The 15,318-nt window shown below is 42.1% G+C and overlaps 1 protein-coding gene across 2 annotated transcripts in view; it reads right to left on the bottom strand.

Annotated features, from left to right (window-relative positions):
• The window catches only part of PRKG1 (protein kinase cGMP-dependent 1), a 918,924-nt gene that overhangs the window by 183,295 nt on the left and 720,311 nt on the right, over nucleotides 1–15,318 (bottom strand). For both annotated transcript variants that reach the window (XM_056850022.1, XM_056850021.1), the window contains exons 6-7: nucleotides 2,514–2,591; nucleotides 512–606 (exon numbers count right to left, since the gene is read on the bottom strand). In XM_056850022.1, the coding sequence (XP_056706000.1) occupies nucleotides 512–606; nucleotides 2,514–2,591 (173 nt within the window). The remainder of the gene's footprint in view (nucleotides 1–511; nucleotides 607–2,513; nucleotides 2,592–15,318) is intronic.

The following is a 15,318-nucleotide window of genomic DNA, read 5'->3' as shown; positions in this document are numbered from 1 at the left end:
AACATATTTCTATAACTGAAACTTTACCTTTGGTAAATACTCCTTCTTTGCCTGACTACTTAGGGTCTGATTAAAGGAGACACATTAAAGTTGTGACTTGGCACCCACCATATAAATATTGTGTGTGGGTCCAAATCTGCTCCTGAGCATGGCAGAAGGAGAGGCTTCATCATTCCTTCCATTCCACCCTGTGCACTTTCACTAGCAGAATAGGGCTGCAAAGGATGGCTGTTTGTCTTACTGCTAGTTCCATGTGTTAAGAGTTAAGTATAATCTTAAACATAACCCCGCCCCTGTACACTGAAGTCAATTCAGTATCATCGTGAGGACACAAAGTGATAAGGCGGTCTTCCTCTTTCATACAAACAGGACAAGAGAAATCTTAGCACAGCTTCTATTGAAGCATTGCTATCGATGCTGATTGTTCACCAGTTCAAGACACGTAAACTATTCTTTAAATATTACTCCAAAAAAATCTCAATTGTACACTAAGATAACATTTAATACTTACCCCTGGAGGGCTTTTTCACCAAACCAATCTCCTTTTCCTAATGTACGGAGAAAGATTGGATCTTCCCCAGGAGAATCTTCCCGTGTAACATTTACCTGAGCAGAGATTTTGAAAAGAGTGATAAAAAGGAGATCAGCTTTGAAATGTTGTAGCATAAAGGTTAAGTCAGCAAGAGGTACCAGCTGGAAAGGTCCCTCATCTATAGCCCCAATTTTTAACATGGGAACAATAATCAGGAGATACCTTTAAAGGCTGGCACAACGATATCAGAGATACATTTAAAAGCAGCACTTGGGGCAAACACTGAATATATGCTTTACTGTTGTAATCATCACTACTGAAACATTTAAGGTCTACCTGGACGCCAAGGTTGCCACTATGGTTGACAACAAGGCTGCCAACTTCATGCTGGCAGTGGGATTCCTTCTTGCCCCCCACTCTCGCTGCTGCTGCTCAGCTGGGTGGCAGGAGGCAATTCCTGGGCAAAATAGGGGGGGGGGACAATGACATTCCTTCCAGCTTGACCTGGAAGCAATATCATCATGCCAGGTGATATGCTAGCATACACCCCAAACTCTATGGTTAAACCACAGAGTTTGGGGCAAATATTAGAGCATCTCCAGCCCAGTGCAATGATATCTCTTCCAGGTTGCATCAGAAGTGACATCATTGCACTGAGGATGCTGGGGAGGCCTCCCCCCCCCCCAATAAACTGTGAGTCCCCACCTGCCCATCTTCTACCAGTTGCCAGGCTGTGCTTGGACACAGATACATATACATGATCTAGCAAGGGAGAACTGTAGATGGAGTTAGGCAATTGTATAAGCAAACCAATGTGGATACAAATGGGCTGCCTATCTGTATCCACCTATAATGCTCATTCAGGCCCATTGCATTGCCTAGAAGTATTTTTTTGATGCAGATGGTAGTCTAAACCTCCATCTGGGCTCACTTTTTTATATGTCAAGCTGTAGTCTGAACTAGATTGGGACAATTGTCCAGGTCTTGCTTTCCCATAAGTCCTTGCTCCCATCCATTGGAACTGGAAAAAAGTTAAAGCATTGGTGTTGTACTAAACCATACTGCATCACACTCAGCTATGGATCTCTATGGCACACGAGCTGAACTACATTGCATTGGATTTTTCTTCTGCAAATCTAATAAAAATAAAACCAGATGTGTTCTCTGCAACCTATCCATGTCAGGTTGCAGAATTTTGCATTAGCTGCAGCCTGTAATGTAGTCCTGAAATGACTTATTTTACAAAATGAAACAAAAGCCCAGGGCCACCTTAAAGACTAACACCGTTTAACATAAGAACATAAGAACTGGATCAGACTAAGGCCCATCAAGTCCAGCAGTCTGTTCACACAGTGGCCAACTAGGTGCCTCTAGGAAGCCCACAAACAAGACGACTGCAGCAGCATTATCCTGTCTGTGTTCCACAGGCAGGATAATGTTTATTTCAATATGAGCTTTCACATAAAAGTGAGTCATGTGACTCACGTAAGCTTCCGCTGGGATAAATGTTGTTAGACTTTAAGGTGCCACTGGACTTATGTTTGATTTTGCTACAGTAGATTAACATGGCTACTCCTTTGACATTGTTTTCTTTCGCAAACTCATCTATGTGTGCAGCTAGTATCAAAAGTGTGATGCGTTCTGAGTGAGGTGCTGAGCCAAAAGCCCATGTTCTTCCAGACATATTTTGTTGGATCAAAGCCACTGTGTACAGAACTGGGATCATTCACAAGGGTCACATCTGGAAAATGTAACATGAAATTTAGTTGTAACAGCAATGCATCCCTGTGAGCCCTGCAGGAAAAGCCCCACTGGAGAGGCCAGCCTCCACTATCATTAAGTCACAATATCTAATTAAACATGAAATATGGTGACTTTTGTGACACGGCATGAGAAGAAGGGATGGCTGGGGCTATGTTCCCATAATATGGAACCCACTGCATGTGACGCTTGCTTGGAGGAGCGTGTCACGAGAACTTACCATGCCTTTGCTGATTATGAAGAAAGTGTCCCCTCGAGCACCTTGCCTGATAATGTACTCTCCATTTTCATAGTGAGTCTGCAGAAAAGAAAATTTACAAGAACAAAAGGAATCAGAGACTGAAACTCAGCTCACAGTTTCCCCATTTCAAGATCATTTGTAGAAGGGCAACAGGCTTAAATGTGATTTATCCAAGCCTGGCAACATGTTGGTATGAAGAAATAAAATAGCTAATAACTACTATCTTCCTAATTGTCCGTTTTCATTAGACTATGTTATGTTATGCAAAATTATTACTGTATAAAACTGTTTTTCCTTCATTCTTTGTGATGATAATTCTGTTTTTCACTTTGGGGGCAACTGACTAACAATCTTGGGCTTTTCCGCATTTTCTTTTTCCTTGTCTTGAAGTTCCTGTTTCTTTGGTGTTTTTTAAAAGTTCCGCATGTGTTTTGCTCCCTCTAATGGTCGATTCGATATCAACTACATTTAATCTTCTACTATATCAAATCAACTACTAGAGGGAGTAAAACACGGGCGGAACTTTAAAGCCCCCGAAAAAACAAGATCTTTGAGACAAGGAAAAAGAGAATGCGGAAAAGCCCTCTATGCAGAGTTACTTTGCATCCGATTGACTGTAAATAACTTTTACATTGTTTGGAAAAGGAACAATAACAATTATCCTGAGACTAATTTTGTACCAGAGAATATAGGCACACAGGCCTGAATAGATACAAATGACAGACAATCCCAAACCCTTAAATATTTAAAGTAGATAATAGACATAAAGTTACAAGCTATTCCCATGCTGGTTTAAAAACTGGAGATTACAAGTACCTTCAGCCTGAAGATGTCCTGGAATTATAACTGCTCTCCAGGCAACAGAGATCAATTCCTCTGGAGAAAATGACTGCTTTATAGACACTTTATCCCACTGAGGTCCTTCCCCTCCCCAAACCCCATTCTCCAGGCTCAAATCTCCAAGAATTTCCTAACCCGAATTTGGCAATCCTATGCGCAGAGTACATTACAAACTCTCTAACACACACACACACACACACAGTGCCATCCTAAGCAGGGTTATACACTTCTATGCCCATTGACGTCAACAGAAGAATATAACTTTGCTTAGGACAGCATATTCTGTCTGTCTGTTGATCTATGATGTATAACCACTTTTAGGTCCCCCAGGTATCTATTTTCCCGTGTGTCTACCTATATCTATATCACCACTAAATGATTGCTCGGATCCTAAAAAGAAAATGTATTACCATATAAAGTAGCTATAGCAAATGAAAAGCTATTAAATGAGAAGTGGATTCTGATTTTGCGTTTGTGCTTAGTTTAATTTAACTGCACTTTTGAATTAAGTAAATGTAAACAGTTATGGATTATCGTTTAAGACAAGATGCATTAATTTAGAATGGAGAAGCACTGTAAGAATTAAAGTTTATATCGATACACATTTCATATTATTTAAAAGGATTAGGAACAATATTATTTATAACATAAGCCTACTTTAACTATTATAATTATATACGTCGAGTAACTTTGTCTCTGGGTGGAAGAACAATTCTAAAGTAACTCTGGCCTCTAACTGCCCATTCCTGAGAAATGGGCTGAAAGTTCTTTGGAGGCAGCGTGACCCTGCCACCGGCGCAAGGGATTGTTTATTCCATGATAAGAGGCACTTACGCTGGTGGCAGGGTCAGTTCTGTCGGTGCCTGGGTGTTGCGGAGATGCACGCGGCTCCCCTGCCGCTGCAGTCTGTCTGTGACCTAAATCCCAGAAGAAAAATGCAGTGCGGGCATTGGGGGGGGGCGTTCCTGGGGGCAGAGCTGATGTTAGTCAGCTTCCTAAGCTAGGGTTGCCAACTGCCAGGTAGTAGCAGGAGATCTCCTGCTAATACAACTGATCTCCAGCCGATAGAGATCAGATCACCTGGAGAAAAATGGCGGCTTTGGCAATTGAACTCTATGGCATTGAAGTCCCTCCCCTCCTCAAACCCCACCCTCCTCAGGCTCCATCCCAAAAATCTCCCGCTGGTGGCAAAGAGGGACCTGGCAATCCTATCATAAGCCCCTCCAGCACAGGAACACCCCCTCCACCAACAGTGTGGCTGCACCAGTTATTTTCTGGCGCAGCCTCGCTGTTTTCAATGGGAGGGGAATGCCCCATTTCCTCCCAAAAAAGAGTTTAAAAGGCTCTTTTTAGCCTTTCAGTGTCAGGGAAACCACTCTAGAGGTGCACGTGGTGGTGCCTTGGCTATGCTGTCCCCGGCCACCACAAAGCTCAGGAATGAGCTGCCAATGCTCTAGAGTTCCTCTGTGTAGACACTTGTATGCCACAGATTTATCCCTCTGAGTCCTGTGACAGTATGGAGAGAGGGTCTTATAAACCTGCTTTACAAACAAAGCATCCGCACCACAACTGCTTGAAATTGCTACTGCACAGAGGCCTTGCCATAGAATAAATGGTTTCTGTATAGTCGCTTGTGACACAGAGTTCAATTTTCACCACTGCAGCAGAAATGCCAACTCTCCTTTGCAGTGACATGGTGGACTTTGGAGATCAGAGTGGCAAGTGCCTAATGAGAACAGTTGCGAACACAGCAACTAGGCTTCTGAGCGGCCACGGTGTGACAGCTTGTTTGTGTAGATCTGGCTCGAGTCTAGTCCCACAGAATGGCAGGTGTTTTACTAATGCTTTGACAATGAACAAATATTGAATCGAAGAGAAAGCAGTCGTGGTGAGATGTGATTTAAAGGTGCTGCAAATATTCTTTTCCAGCCAATTACTACCCTACGGTTTCCTGCAATAATGACTAATAAAGACTCAGCGTTTATATTATTTCTGCTTTCAAATGCTATAACTAACAATTAAATCAGCACTGCTAAATTATATTTGGCCAGCTTCCTGGGTAGATCTGCAGATAGTGTACTGATGGCCACATGTGCTGGTGATCTGCCCAGGATCAACTAATGTGTCCGTCCAAGAATAAGGATTTGAGCTCAGAGTTCTCCTCCATTCTGACAATGAAACAAGTCTATCAGTAGAATTTATAGGCCATTTCCACAGGGCTTTCCCAGACTCTTTTGAGAGGGCATCTTCTAGCATAGCTGGTTTTAGTGCCATTAACCAGAAATTGTTTTAAAAAAGCATATACCAACTAGCATGGAATAGATTTGGACTGGGCTGCCCAGACTGCTGTTAATTGCTAGGGTTGCCAACCTCCAGGTACTTGCTGGAAATCTCCTGCTATTACAACTGATCTCCAGCCAATAGAGATCAGTTCACTTGGAGAAAATGGCCGCTTTGGCAATTGAACTCTACGGCATTGAAGTCCCTCCCCTCCCCAAACCCCACCCTCCTCAGGCTCCACCCCAAAAACTTCCCGCCAATAGCAAAGAGGGACCTGGCAACCCTATTAACTGCTGATTTTCTATTTGACCTAATCACAGCCTTAGGGGTACAGGGCTTCTGTAAGCAGGGTACAAATGTTCATGGAGAGACAAGACCTGTTTGAAAGTGAATGTCTGCCTGGCAATGGCCTTTTCAGAGAGAATTTACATACTACAAAAACCCTGTGCACAAGTTGCAGTGAATGCATGTCAATCCACTTACACTTGATTGTTTTTTATACACACATTGAGAAAGTCTCACATTACATTCAACACATATACAGTTGAATGTGTGATTAAAACTCCACATTTATCAAGGCACTAGTCCCTAGTTTCATTTGCAAAGTGAACGTGTTGACTCTTTCTTACAAACAGGCAAATACACATGCATGCAAGTTGTACAAGCATTCACTGAGATGTGTTAGCAGTATGGTTGTCAACCTCCAGGTACTAGATGGAGATCTCCTGCTATTACAACTGATCTCCAGCCGATAGAGAGAAGTTCACCTGGAGAAAATGGCCACTTTGGCAATTGGACCCTATGGCATCAAAGTTCCTCCCCTCCCCAAACCCCGCCCTTCTCAGGCTCTGCCCCAAAAACCTCCCGCCGGTGGCGTAGAATGACCTGGCAACCCTGCCAGGCAGTTTGTTTATGGGTAAACTGCCACACTCACACATAGACGTTAGTCACTCTTTTGGGCTAGATCTAGAGCTGGAATCTAGAGCTGGAAAAGTTTAGTCATATGAACATATGAAGCTGCTTTATACCAAATCAAATTATTGTTCACAGTGCCAGATTTACATATAAACTAAACAAGCTATAGCTTAGGGCCCCACTCTCTTGGGGCCCCCCAAAAAAATGTAAAAGAAAAAAAAACTGGATGTACATTCCCAAAATATAAGATAAAACAAATAAAATAAAACCTACATACAGCAACAGTGTTTTGTGTGGTGTAGGCTCCTATGATATAAGTAATGGGCCCCACAATTACTTTGATAAACTACATATTTTGTTATGTGCAAATGGCTTTAGATACCTATTATGTCCATAAATTACCATATAGCATAAATTCAACACAAAAAACAGTGACAATTTGTTGTAGACAAAGGACAGCTGGACATATAAAGGGCCCCATACCTTCAATAGCTTAGGGCCTCATCAAACCTAAATCCGGCCCTGATTGTTCGTCTAGCTCGGGACAGAATCAACTGCACTGCGGTTCCTTTATTGTGTAGAGTAAATAATGCATTCATTTATTAGTTCTGTTTTGTTTTTTTACCTCTGGTTCGTTGTTGTGTCTTCTAGTGCAGTCCCGCATAGGACTGCACAGGAGCAGGCTAATGTGTGCCTGCACAGAAGACACTCAATGAACAACAGTTACAGGTAAGTGCAACTCTGTTTTAGAATCAGAAAGTTTTCATTTTAAAAAATGAAATCTATAGAGAGGCCTTAATTAAACACATATTAATAGCACAAAAACCATACAGACTCTGCAGCTAATTATCCCCGTAACTGAACCAGAATACTGAACAGGCCCCCTCCTTTCTGTTCTACAGAATGACATGCAGCATTTCATGGTAAGTATTCCAAGAACCGGCAGGATGAATTATTAACTGCAACTAACTATTGAAATAGCTGGAAACCAGTCTTGAAAATGATCATAACCTGAGGCAAAGGGCTTTGCTATTTCATTACTCAAAGCGGAAATAATTCCATTTTTAGGGTTGCCAATGCCAACCTCCAGGTGGTAGCTGGAGATTTACAACGGATGCTACTACAACGGATCGCCAGCCGATAGATATCAGTTCACCTGGAGAAAATGGCCGCTTTGGCAATTGGACACTATGGCATTGAAGTCCCTCCCCTAACCCACCCTCATCAGGCTCGGCCCCCCAAATCTCCAGGTATTTCCCAACCCAGAGCTGGCAACCCTATCCATTTTTACCTTAACTACCCTTGAAAAGGTAGCACGCTCTACTCCTTTGTATGCATCTCCATTCCCCCTCCCCTCTTCCTCATCCCCTTTCCAAAATGGTCACTGCCACTCTTTGCAGACGCCGCATTCTTAATCATCCCAGCTGACCTTCGGTGAACTACATTCAGTCATGCAATATCGTTTCAGAGATGAGGTCGCCCATGTGGCACGCAGCATTTCGAGCCAGCTTGAACCATTGACTTGTATAATAGCATTATAATGTCTTTGGCATTCCTTTCCCTATAGCCTTACTGTACTCATGCCCCAAAGTACTTTTCGCAAGCAACGCTGTGTGGCATAAAAAGACAACAGATACAGACATAACTTATTTTTGCCCACTAAAGTGGATGACAGTCTTGAAACTGACATTGAATTTCATTTGCAATTGAGATACCGAATTGCTAAGGTAGGAAGGGTAAACATTTCAAATCATCTATCCTGCTCTAAGAAATTAATCTACCAGTTTCCTTTGAACACCTGGCTCATTGTGATGTCCTGCCCAAGGTTTGGGACTGTCCTCACACTTTGTGTAAACACAACTTGGATTTAGCATTACAGCCCCAAGAGCCTCATCGACACCTGATTTGACAAGGCAACAACAGGGGGAGGCTTTGGCCTCCATGCCTTGCTTGAAGACCTTCCACAACATCGGTAGGGTTGCCAACTTCCAAGTACTAGCTGGAGATCTCCCGCTATTACAACTGATCTCCAGCTGATAGAGATCAGTTCACCTGGAGAAAATGACAGCTTTGGCACTTGGACTCTATGGCATTGAAGCCCACCCCAAAGCCCACCCTCCTCAGGCTCCACCCCAAAAACCTCCCGCCGGTGGTGATGAGGGACCTGGCAACCCTAAGCATCAGGTTTGTCACTGTGAGAAGCAGGATGTTGGTCTAGATGGACCATCAATCTGATGTGGCAGCATTTTTTAATGTTCTTGAAGTACATCAAGACCAGAATGCTGGCAAAATGAGTAGCATGTATAAGGTAAATAGTGCTGGAAATGTGTGATACTTTCAATACGCTAATTAACTTAAGGGGAGGGGCTTCATATACCATCTGCTGCTATACCGTCATGCAGAAGCCAGTCAAAAATAATAGGGCCTTTAGGGGATATCTTCCTTAACAGTAGAACCTGAAGGATTATATGAGACATAAAAAATCAGACACCGCTCTCAGGAACACACAGTCAGATCTCTCATTAACTTCCACAGAAAGTTTATTCAGCGCACCAAAGAGCAAATGAGGCACATAATTTTCATGTGCACAGATGGGGTCAGCAGTTTTTATGAACTATATTATCCTCTAGTTTCTCTCTTTCTGCCTGTGCTTGTGGTCTCAAAAGGCTTATAAACCCATCATTCTTCCTTGATTGCGCCAGCAATCTGATTTTAAGGGAAACACGTATGTGGAGGAAATTTAAAATTATTGCAAATTCCATTTAAAATTAAGCCTTTTTGTGAACTATCCCTAATATTGCAACATACAAAGTTTGGCCACTGAAGAGTATTTATTGTTTCTGAATGCATTAATAATAGATAGTTGAAATACCCCCTTTAGTTTCATTCGAACAAAACCAAAAAGAAAAGTTAAACATCTGCCAGTATAGGCCAGTTCCCAAATTACAGTGTTCTCATGGCAGCAACAAGGACTTTGGATCACACAATGGTTGGAAGTTCCACGCTTCACAGACATGCATGGATATGGTTTCCAGGTACCTCTGCGCCACCGGCAGGAGGTTTTTGGGGCAGAGGCTGAGGAGGGTGGGGTTTGGAGAGGGGAGGGACTTCAATGCCATAGAGTCCAATTGCCAAAGCGGTCATTTTCTCCAAGGGAACTGATCTCTATCGGCTGGATAGAGATCAGTTGTAATAGCAGGAGTTCTCCAGCTAGTAACTGGAGGTTGTCAACCCTATGCATGGAAACACTGCTGGTCAGCACTGCAGCATGTGTAGAGAAAGGGCTTCAGGGCTGTGCAGCTGCTAGTTGATTCATTGGAAAGCTTACATGCAATGATGGCTACATGCAAGTTTCCCAAAGGAGTAAACAGCAGTTTTTTTGGAACCATTTCAGTTCAGAAAAATGGCATGGGGGAGGAGGAAGAAATCCAAACTGATTCCCTGTGCACCTGAGAAACATGGGACTCTCAGCTCATGTATGATCGAAGGTCCTAATGGCAGCCATGAGGGCTTTATAATGTGTGAATTCACCCTACGTTCTCTCTGGATTGTGGCATGTTTGTTTCTATTTAGAACCCCCCATGGCAGATTTTTAAAATATTTTTGATCATGTTCAAGAACGTCAGACTTTTTGGAAATTAGTAATTCAGTTTTTTAATGAAATGTTGAGCTGTAATATACCTCTTGATTCAAAAGTTATTTGGTTGGGCTATTTAAAAGGGCACATTGCCCTTTTAGATGTAGAACTGGCCTTGAGCTTACTGCTGTTAAATTGGCAATAGTAGCAAAATGGAAAAAGTTGGAGCCTTGTTCAGAGAGTGAACGTTTCCTTTCGTTCCATAGTTGGGAGTATGGAATATGTTACCTTTTATATAATGTAACAGAATGTAAATAAGTAAGTAAAACAGAAGGTTACATTATAATATCTGTAACTGATTCATTCTAGACCAGGAAAAAAAGCCTAATAACAATTGAGTAGCTATAAGCCATGGCTATACTCAATGAGCAATGCAGAAATAATACTCCCAAATCAATTCGCCATAGTTAAGTCATGGTGAAGGTCTACAAGTTTATGCATTCCCCCCTCCTCTTCTGTATCACCTAAAATTTCCTTCCCTTTCACTATCAGGGCTAATCATGGTGTAGTTTTACCTCTGAAACAATTCTGTGTGTGTAAAGTGCCGTCAAGTCACAGCCGACTTATGGTGACCCCTTTTGGGGTTTTCATGGCAAGAGACTAATAGAGGTGGTTTTGCCAGTGCCTTCCTCTGCACAGCAGCCCTGGTATTCCTTGGTGGTCTCCCATCCAAATACTAACCAGGGCTGACCCTGCTTAGCTTCTGAGATCTGACGAGATCGGGCTGTACCATGCTGCCTTCCGTCCTCTGACGCAATTCTAACAACAGTTAATACTAACCAAGTTTATCAAGGACATAAAAGCTATCTTGAAACCCTAGTTTCAAACTCTGGCATTGGCATCACCATGGTTAGCATTGATGTAGATGTAATTATTAACCATGGTTAATGCTGACAAAAGAAAAGAGGGGTATTAGACAGGGAAAGTATCCTGTTACGTTAAAAGGTTGAATGTAAAGAATATCATTACAAAGTGAGACATTTCTTCTGTTTTAATGATCCCTGCTGACATTGGTTTAATGTTTTTTTTCCCAAAAGCACAGAGGTAAAATGTCAGATCCAAACAGGTTTAACATTACTTTAGGAAAGGTTATTATGATTTATAGAAGAAATAGTAATAACACTAGCAAAGTAACACAGTTGTTCAGACAATAATTGCCACTGTAGTTCACTTATTCTTTTATTGGATTTAAAAGATCAGATTTTACATCCTCTTGGTTAATTAGGGTATGACTGAATAGGGATTTCTTCTGCTCTAGTCTGGGAAATTTCACAAAAGAAACAAGAACAAAACAGCCAATGGCAGCATATCCCTTTTATATCATACAGATGCCACAGCTGGTACTGACCCTCCAATAATTTCCTCCTGTGGCGAGTTCTTGGGGAAGGGATATAATCTGTTTTTATTTGCATGCAGAAGTACTAGCAAATACACTAAAACCAAAGTATAAAATGTTTTACTATACTATTAAGCTAATACATAAACCACACTAATTAGCCATCAAAAAAACTACAGCTATATCAGCAGTTCCTACAATAACCAGAGTTCAACAGTAAGCTTTATGCAGGAAATAAAATAAAAGTTTCTATATGACATTGGCTCAGTGGGTGCTTCAACAAAACCAGCTTATGATTCACAATTGGGAACTCCATTGTGGAATTCATACAGAAAAGAGGGGAGGGGTCCCCTGGCTCCCTCCTTCTTCCTTTCTCGCTCTTCCAGTGTTCATTTTAACCTTGAAAGTATATTAAGTCTGAATACGCCCCCATGCCATGCCAATGCCTTGCTGCTGCAATCAATAAAGTTGTGCCATTTCATCCAAACTGGTCTCTGTGTATTCTTTGCTTATGTTTTGTTTGAATGTTCGTGGTTTTGACCTTGGGGGTCAGGTGTCCGGCTGGGGAGCGCCACGCACAGCTAAGCACTAAGCCGGCAACCGTAACTAATATCAGTGAGACTCCCTCTTAACCCAGGAGTTGAAAACAAGCTTCAAACACTGTTTTCAAATAGAATCATAGTTGCAAAGGGAATCCTGGAACACAGAGGGAGGGTAGAAGGGACCATGGATGCTCTGGCATGCTTCCAAAAACATAACCCTGGGTAAGAGATTTGGAACATGATGTCTGCTTCAAGCCACAGAGGAAAGTGATCCAGTGGGAATGCCAGAATAGCTCTGCTTATTATCAGTTGATTTAGGAGGGATGGGAAGTTTGTGATGACTGAATGAAACAGCTCATGCTTCCCTTGTAGAAAATGTTTTACACACTTCAGTGCCATTTATATACTCAATATCTCTTTAATTGCACTAGGAATGCCACATGTTCCTCGAAAGAAGAATATGCATAAAGATACAAATACTACAGTGTTGTTGTGCCCCAAATGCTGGAAACATATTGCTAAAATTACAGGCTTGCTTAGTGAAAACTCTGACAGATTTTGACTGAATTACATGGTCATGGTAATTTATACCTTAGAACCATCTAGGGTTGCCAGGTCCCTCTTCACCACCGGCGGGAGGTTTTTAGGGTACATAATTGATCTAATTATTAGCCAAATACCAATATAAAAATAAACCCATATACAGAGTAGTACACCGCAACATGGTTTATTGACTGCTACCCATGTCAATGTTAATGGAAGTTGTTGCAATGCACCAGCATTTCTAAGAAAACAAGATTGCTAACAACAATCTGCAGTTGAGATCCTTGTTCCAAAGTGCCAGTAAGACTACAATACATGCTTGTTCATTTGCCCCTGTGGTTCATTTCTTTTGTGATAAAGACAAGGAGCTTATCAATGGTGACCCTAGAGGAGGCCTAGTAGACCATGAGTGACTAGAAGGTGTGGGAAGCATAATGTATACCAGCTGCTAGCCAAGAATTGTGAAATAGGTGGGCTTGGTCTGATACAATAAAACACTTTTTACGTTCTTAAACAAAGGTCATAATCTTAACATTAGGTTACCAGTCTCCTGGTGAGGGCAGGGGATCCCCTGCCACTGCCTCATTTCCGCTAAGAGCTGCAGAAGGAGAAAAATAGCCTTTCTGGCAATTCCTAGAGAGCTGTGACATCATTTCTGGGGTTTTCCCAGAAGTAATGTCATACCATCTCCCACAGCTACTACCCCATGTCCCTGCCCCCCCCCCGTCTCTTGTAGGTTGCCATGCCAGATTGGTTGTGCCTTAACTGTTAAAACTACCCAGAGTATGATGTTTTGTAAATTTAAACTTAGCTCAGGGGCCACAGGAATAATACAATTATTGGTTGTATCCTACCAGCATTACCACTATCATAAGAGGAACCAGGGGCCTTTTTAGATCCCCCCCCCCAAAAAAAAAGCTAATCATGGGATGTAGAACAGGGGAGGAGGTTGTAATGTTTTGCTCAGTTTATGAAACCCCTGGTATGTAACGCCTGTAATAGCCCCTCTCTGTAATGATCTGAAATGACCTGTAATATGCTGCCTTAGCTTCCTTAGTATTCCTTAAAGACTTTTGCCGCTGCCAAAGGCTCTTACCTTAGACTGACCCCTGCTCAGCCCTACATTAGCCCAAGAAAAAAAATATAATATGTTTAGAAAGGACAGTAATCAGGACAATAAATGGATATCCTGCTCATGGAAGTTCCATGACATAATGCACCTTTCTTTCATAAGTAGTCTTCAAAACTCTAGCTTTGGAGTGAGTGCTAGAGCATCACCCTGGCATGATGTCGTCGCTTCCAGGTCACACCAGAAGTGACATCATCATGCAGCGACAATGATTGTTCCCCACCATCCCATGGTAAGGACCATTTCCCTACATTTCCAGCAGCTGCCACACCAGCAGGGTGTAGTGGTTAAGAGCGGTAGATTCTAATCTGGAGAACAGGGTTTTATTCCTCACTCCTCCTCATGAGCGTCGGACTCTAATCTTGTGAACCAGGTTGATTTCCCCACTCCTACACATGAAGCCTGCTAGGTGACCTTGAGCTAGTCACAGTTCTCTCCAAACTCTCTCCAAACTCCACCTACCTCACAAAGTGTCTGTTGTCGGGAAAGGAAGGAGATTATAAACTGGCTTGATTCTCCTTAAAAGGTAGAGAAAGTTGGCATATAAAAACCAAATTTTCTTCTTCTTCTAGGCAGGAGGCATGGTGTCCTTGCAGTTCCAAAAGTGCCAAGAAAAAATGGTGGCTATATCAGGGCTCGCGACTCAGGAGTTGTGACTATCACAGCCCGAGGGAAATGAAAAAAAAAAAGGTGAAGTTAATCTAACTTCTGAAAAGAGTTATAATGATTCTATCAAAAGGAGACATCAGAAAGGCAGTATGTCATGCTGTGAAAAGTAGTAACAGCTGTAGAGTAGTAGTCAGAAAAAATAAATCCACTAACTGGGAATTAAGTACATAAGAACAGTCAAAGTGGCGGAGACTAATGACACATCTAACTCTTTTTTGTTGTTGTTCAACGTTGGCCCGAATACTTTGGACAAGCTCACAAAAAGGGCAGGTTGCTGACAGTCGCCCCTTGTAATTCCTCTTTGTAGCAGAAGCGCCTCTGAAACCAATAGCCGATCTTGATTAAGCAACCCATGAACTACAGCAGACTAACACTCACAGTAATTTACAATAACTGGCTGGGGACGAATCATCTGTTTACACTGATGGATCATCATGCGCTCAGAGAAAGTCATTAAGAATTTTAAAACGATGGCTGCGATCCTGTCAATGGAACGTATGCGCACACAATAGCGGGCAAGATTGCATCCTAGATTACCAATTAAGTCAATGAGTGGACAATCAGTTTAAGCAGGACAGAAACAAATCACAATCAAAGCTAGCTGATTCCAAGGTAATAATTTAATTCTTTCAGTTAGTTGCAATCAGCCTAGGGATATGTGACAGCTAAGGGAATAATAATCAAGCCATTAACTATGCAGTGACAATGCATAGTCATGGAACTTAGTAACAGAAAACTGTTACTAAGACAGCTGCCATTGCAACAGGCAAGTGATGTCTGCATCTAACAGGGAGAAATTTTCATTAGCCTTTGCCCTTCTATTAGGGTTGCCAACCTCCAGGTACTAGCAGGAGATCTCCTGCTATTACAACTGACCTCCAGCTGATATAAAT

This window comes from Euleptes europaea, chromosome 5 (genome assembly GCF_029931775.1).
Source record: "Euleptes europaea isolate rEulEur1 chromosome 5, rEulEur1.hap1, whole genome shotgun sequence".
Classification (NCBI taxonomy): domain Eukaryota; kingdom Metazoa; phylum Chordata; class Lepidosauria; order Squamata; family Sphaerodactylidae; genus Euleptes; species Euleptes europaea.
This window is presented reverse-complemented; position numbering and strand designations above follow the sequence as displayed.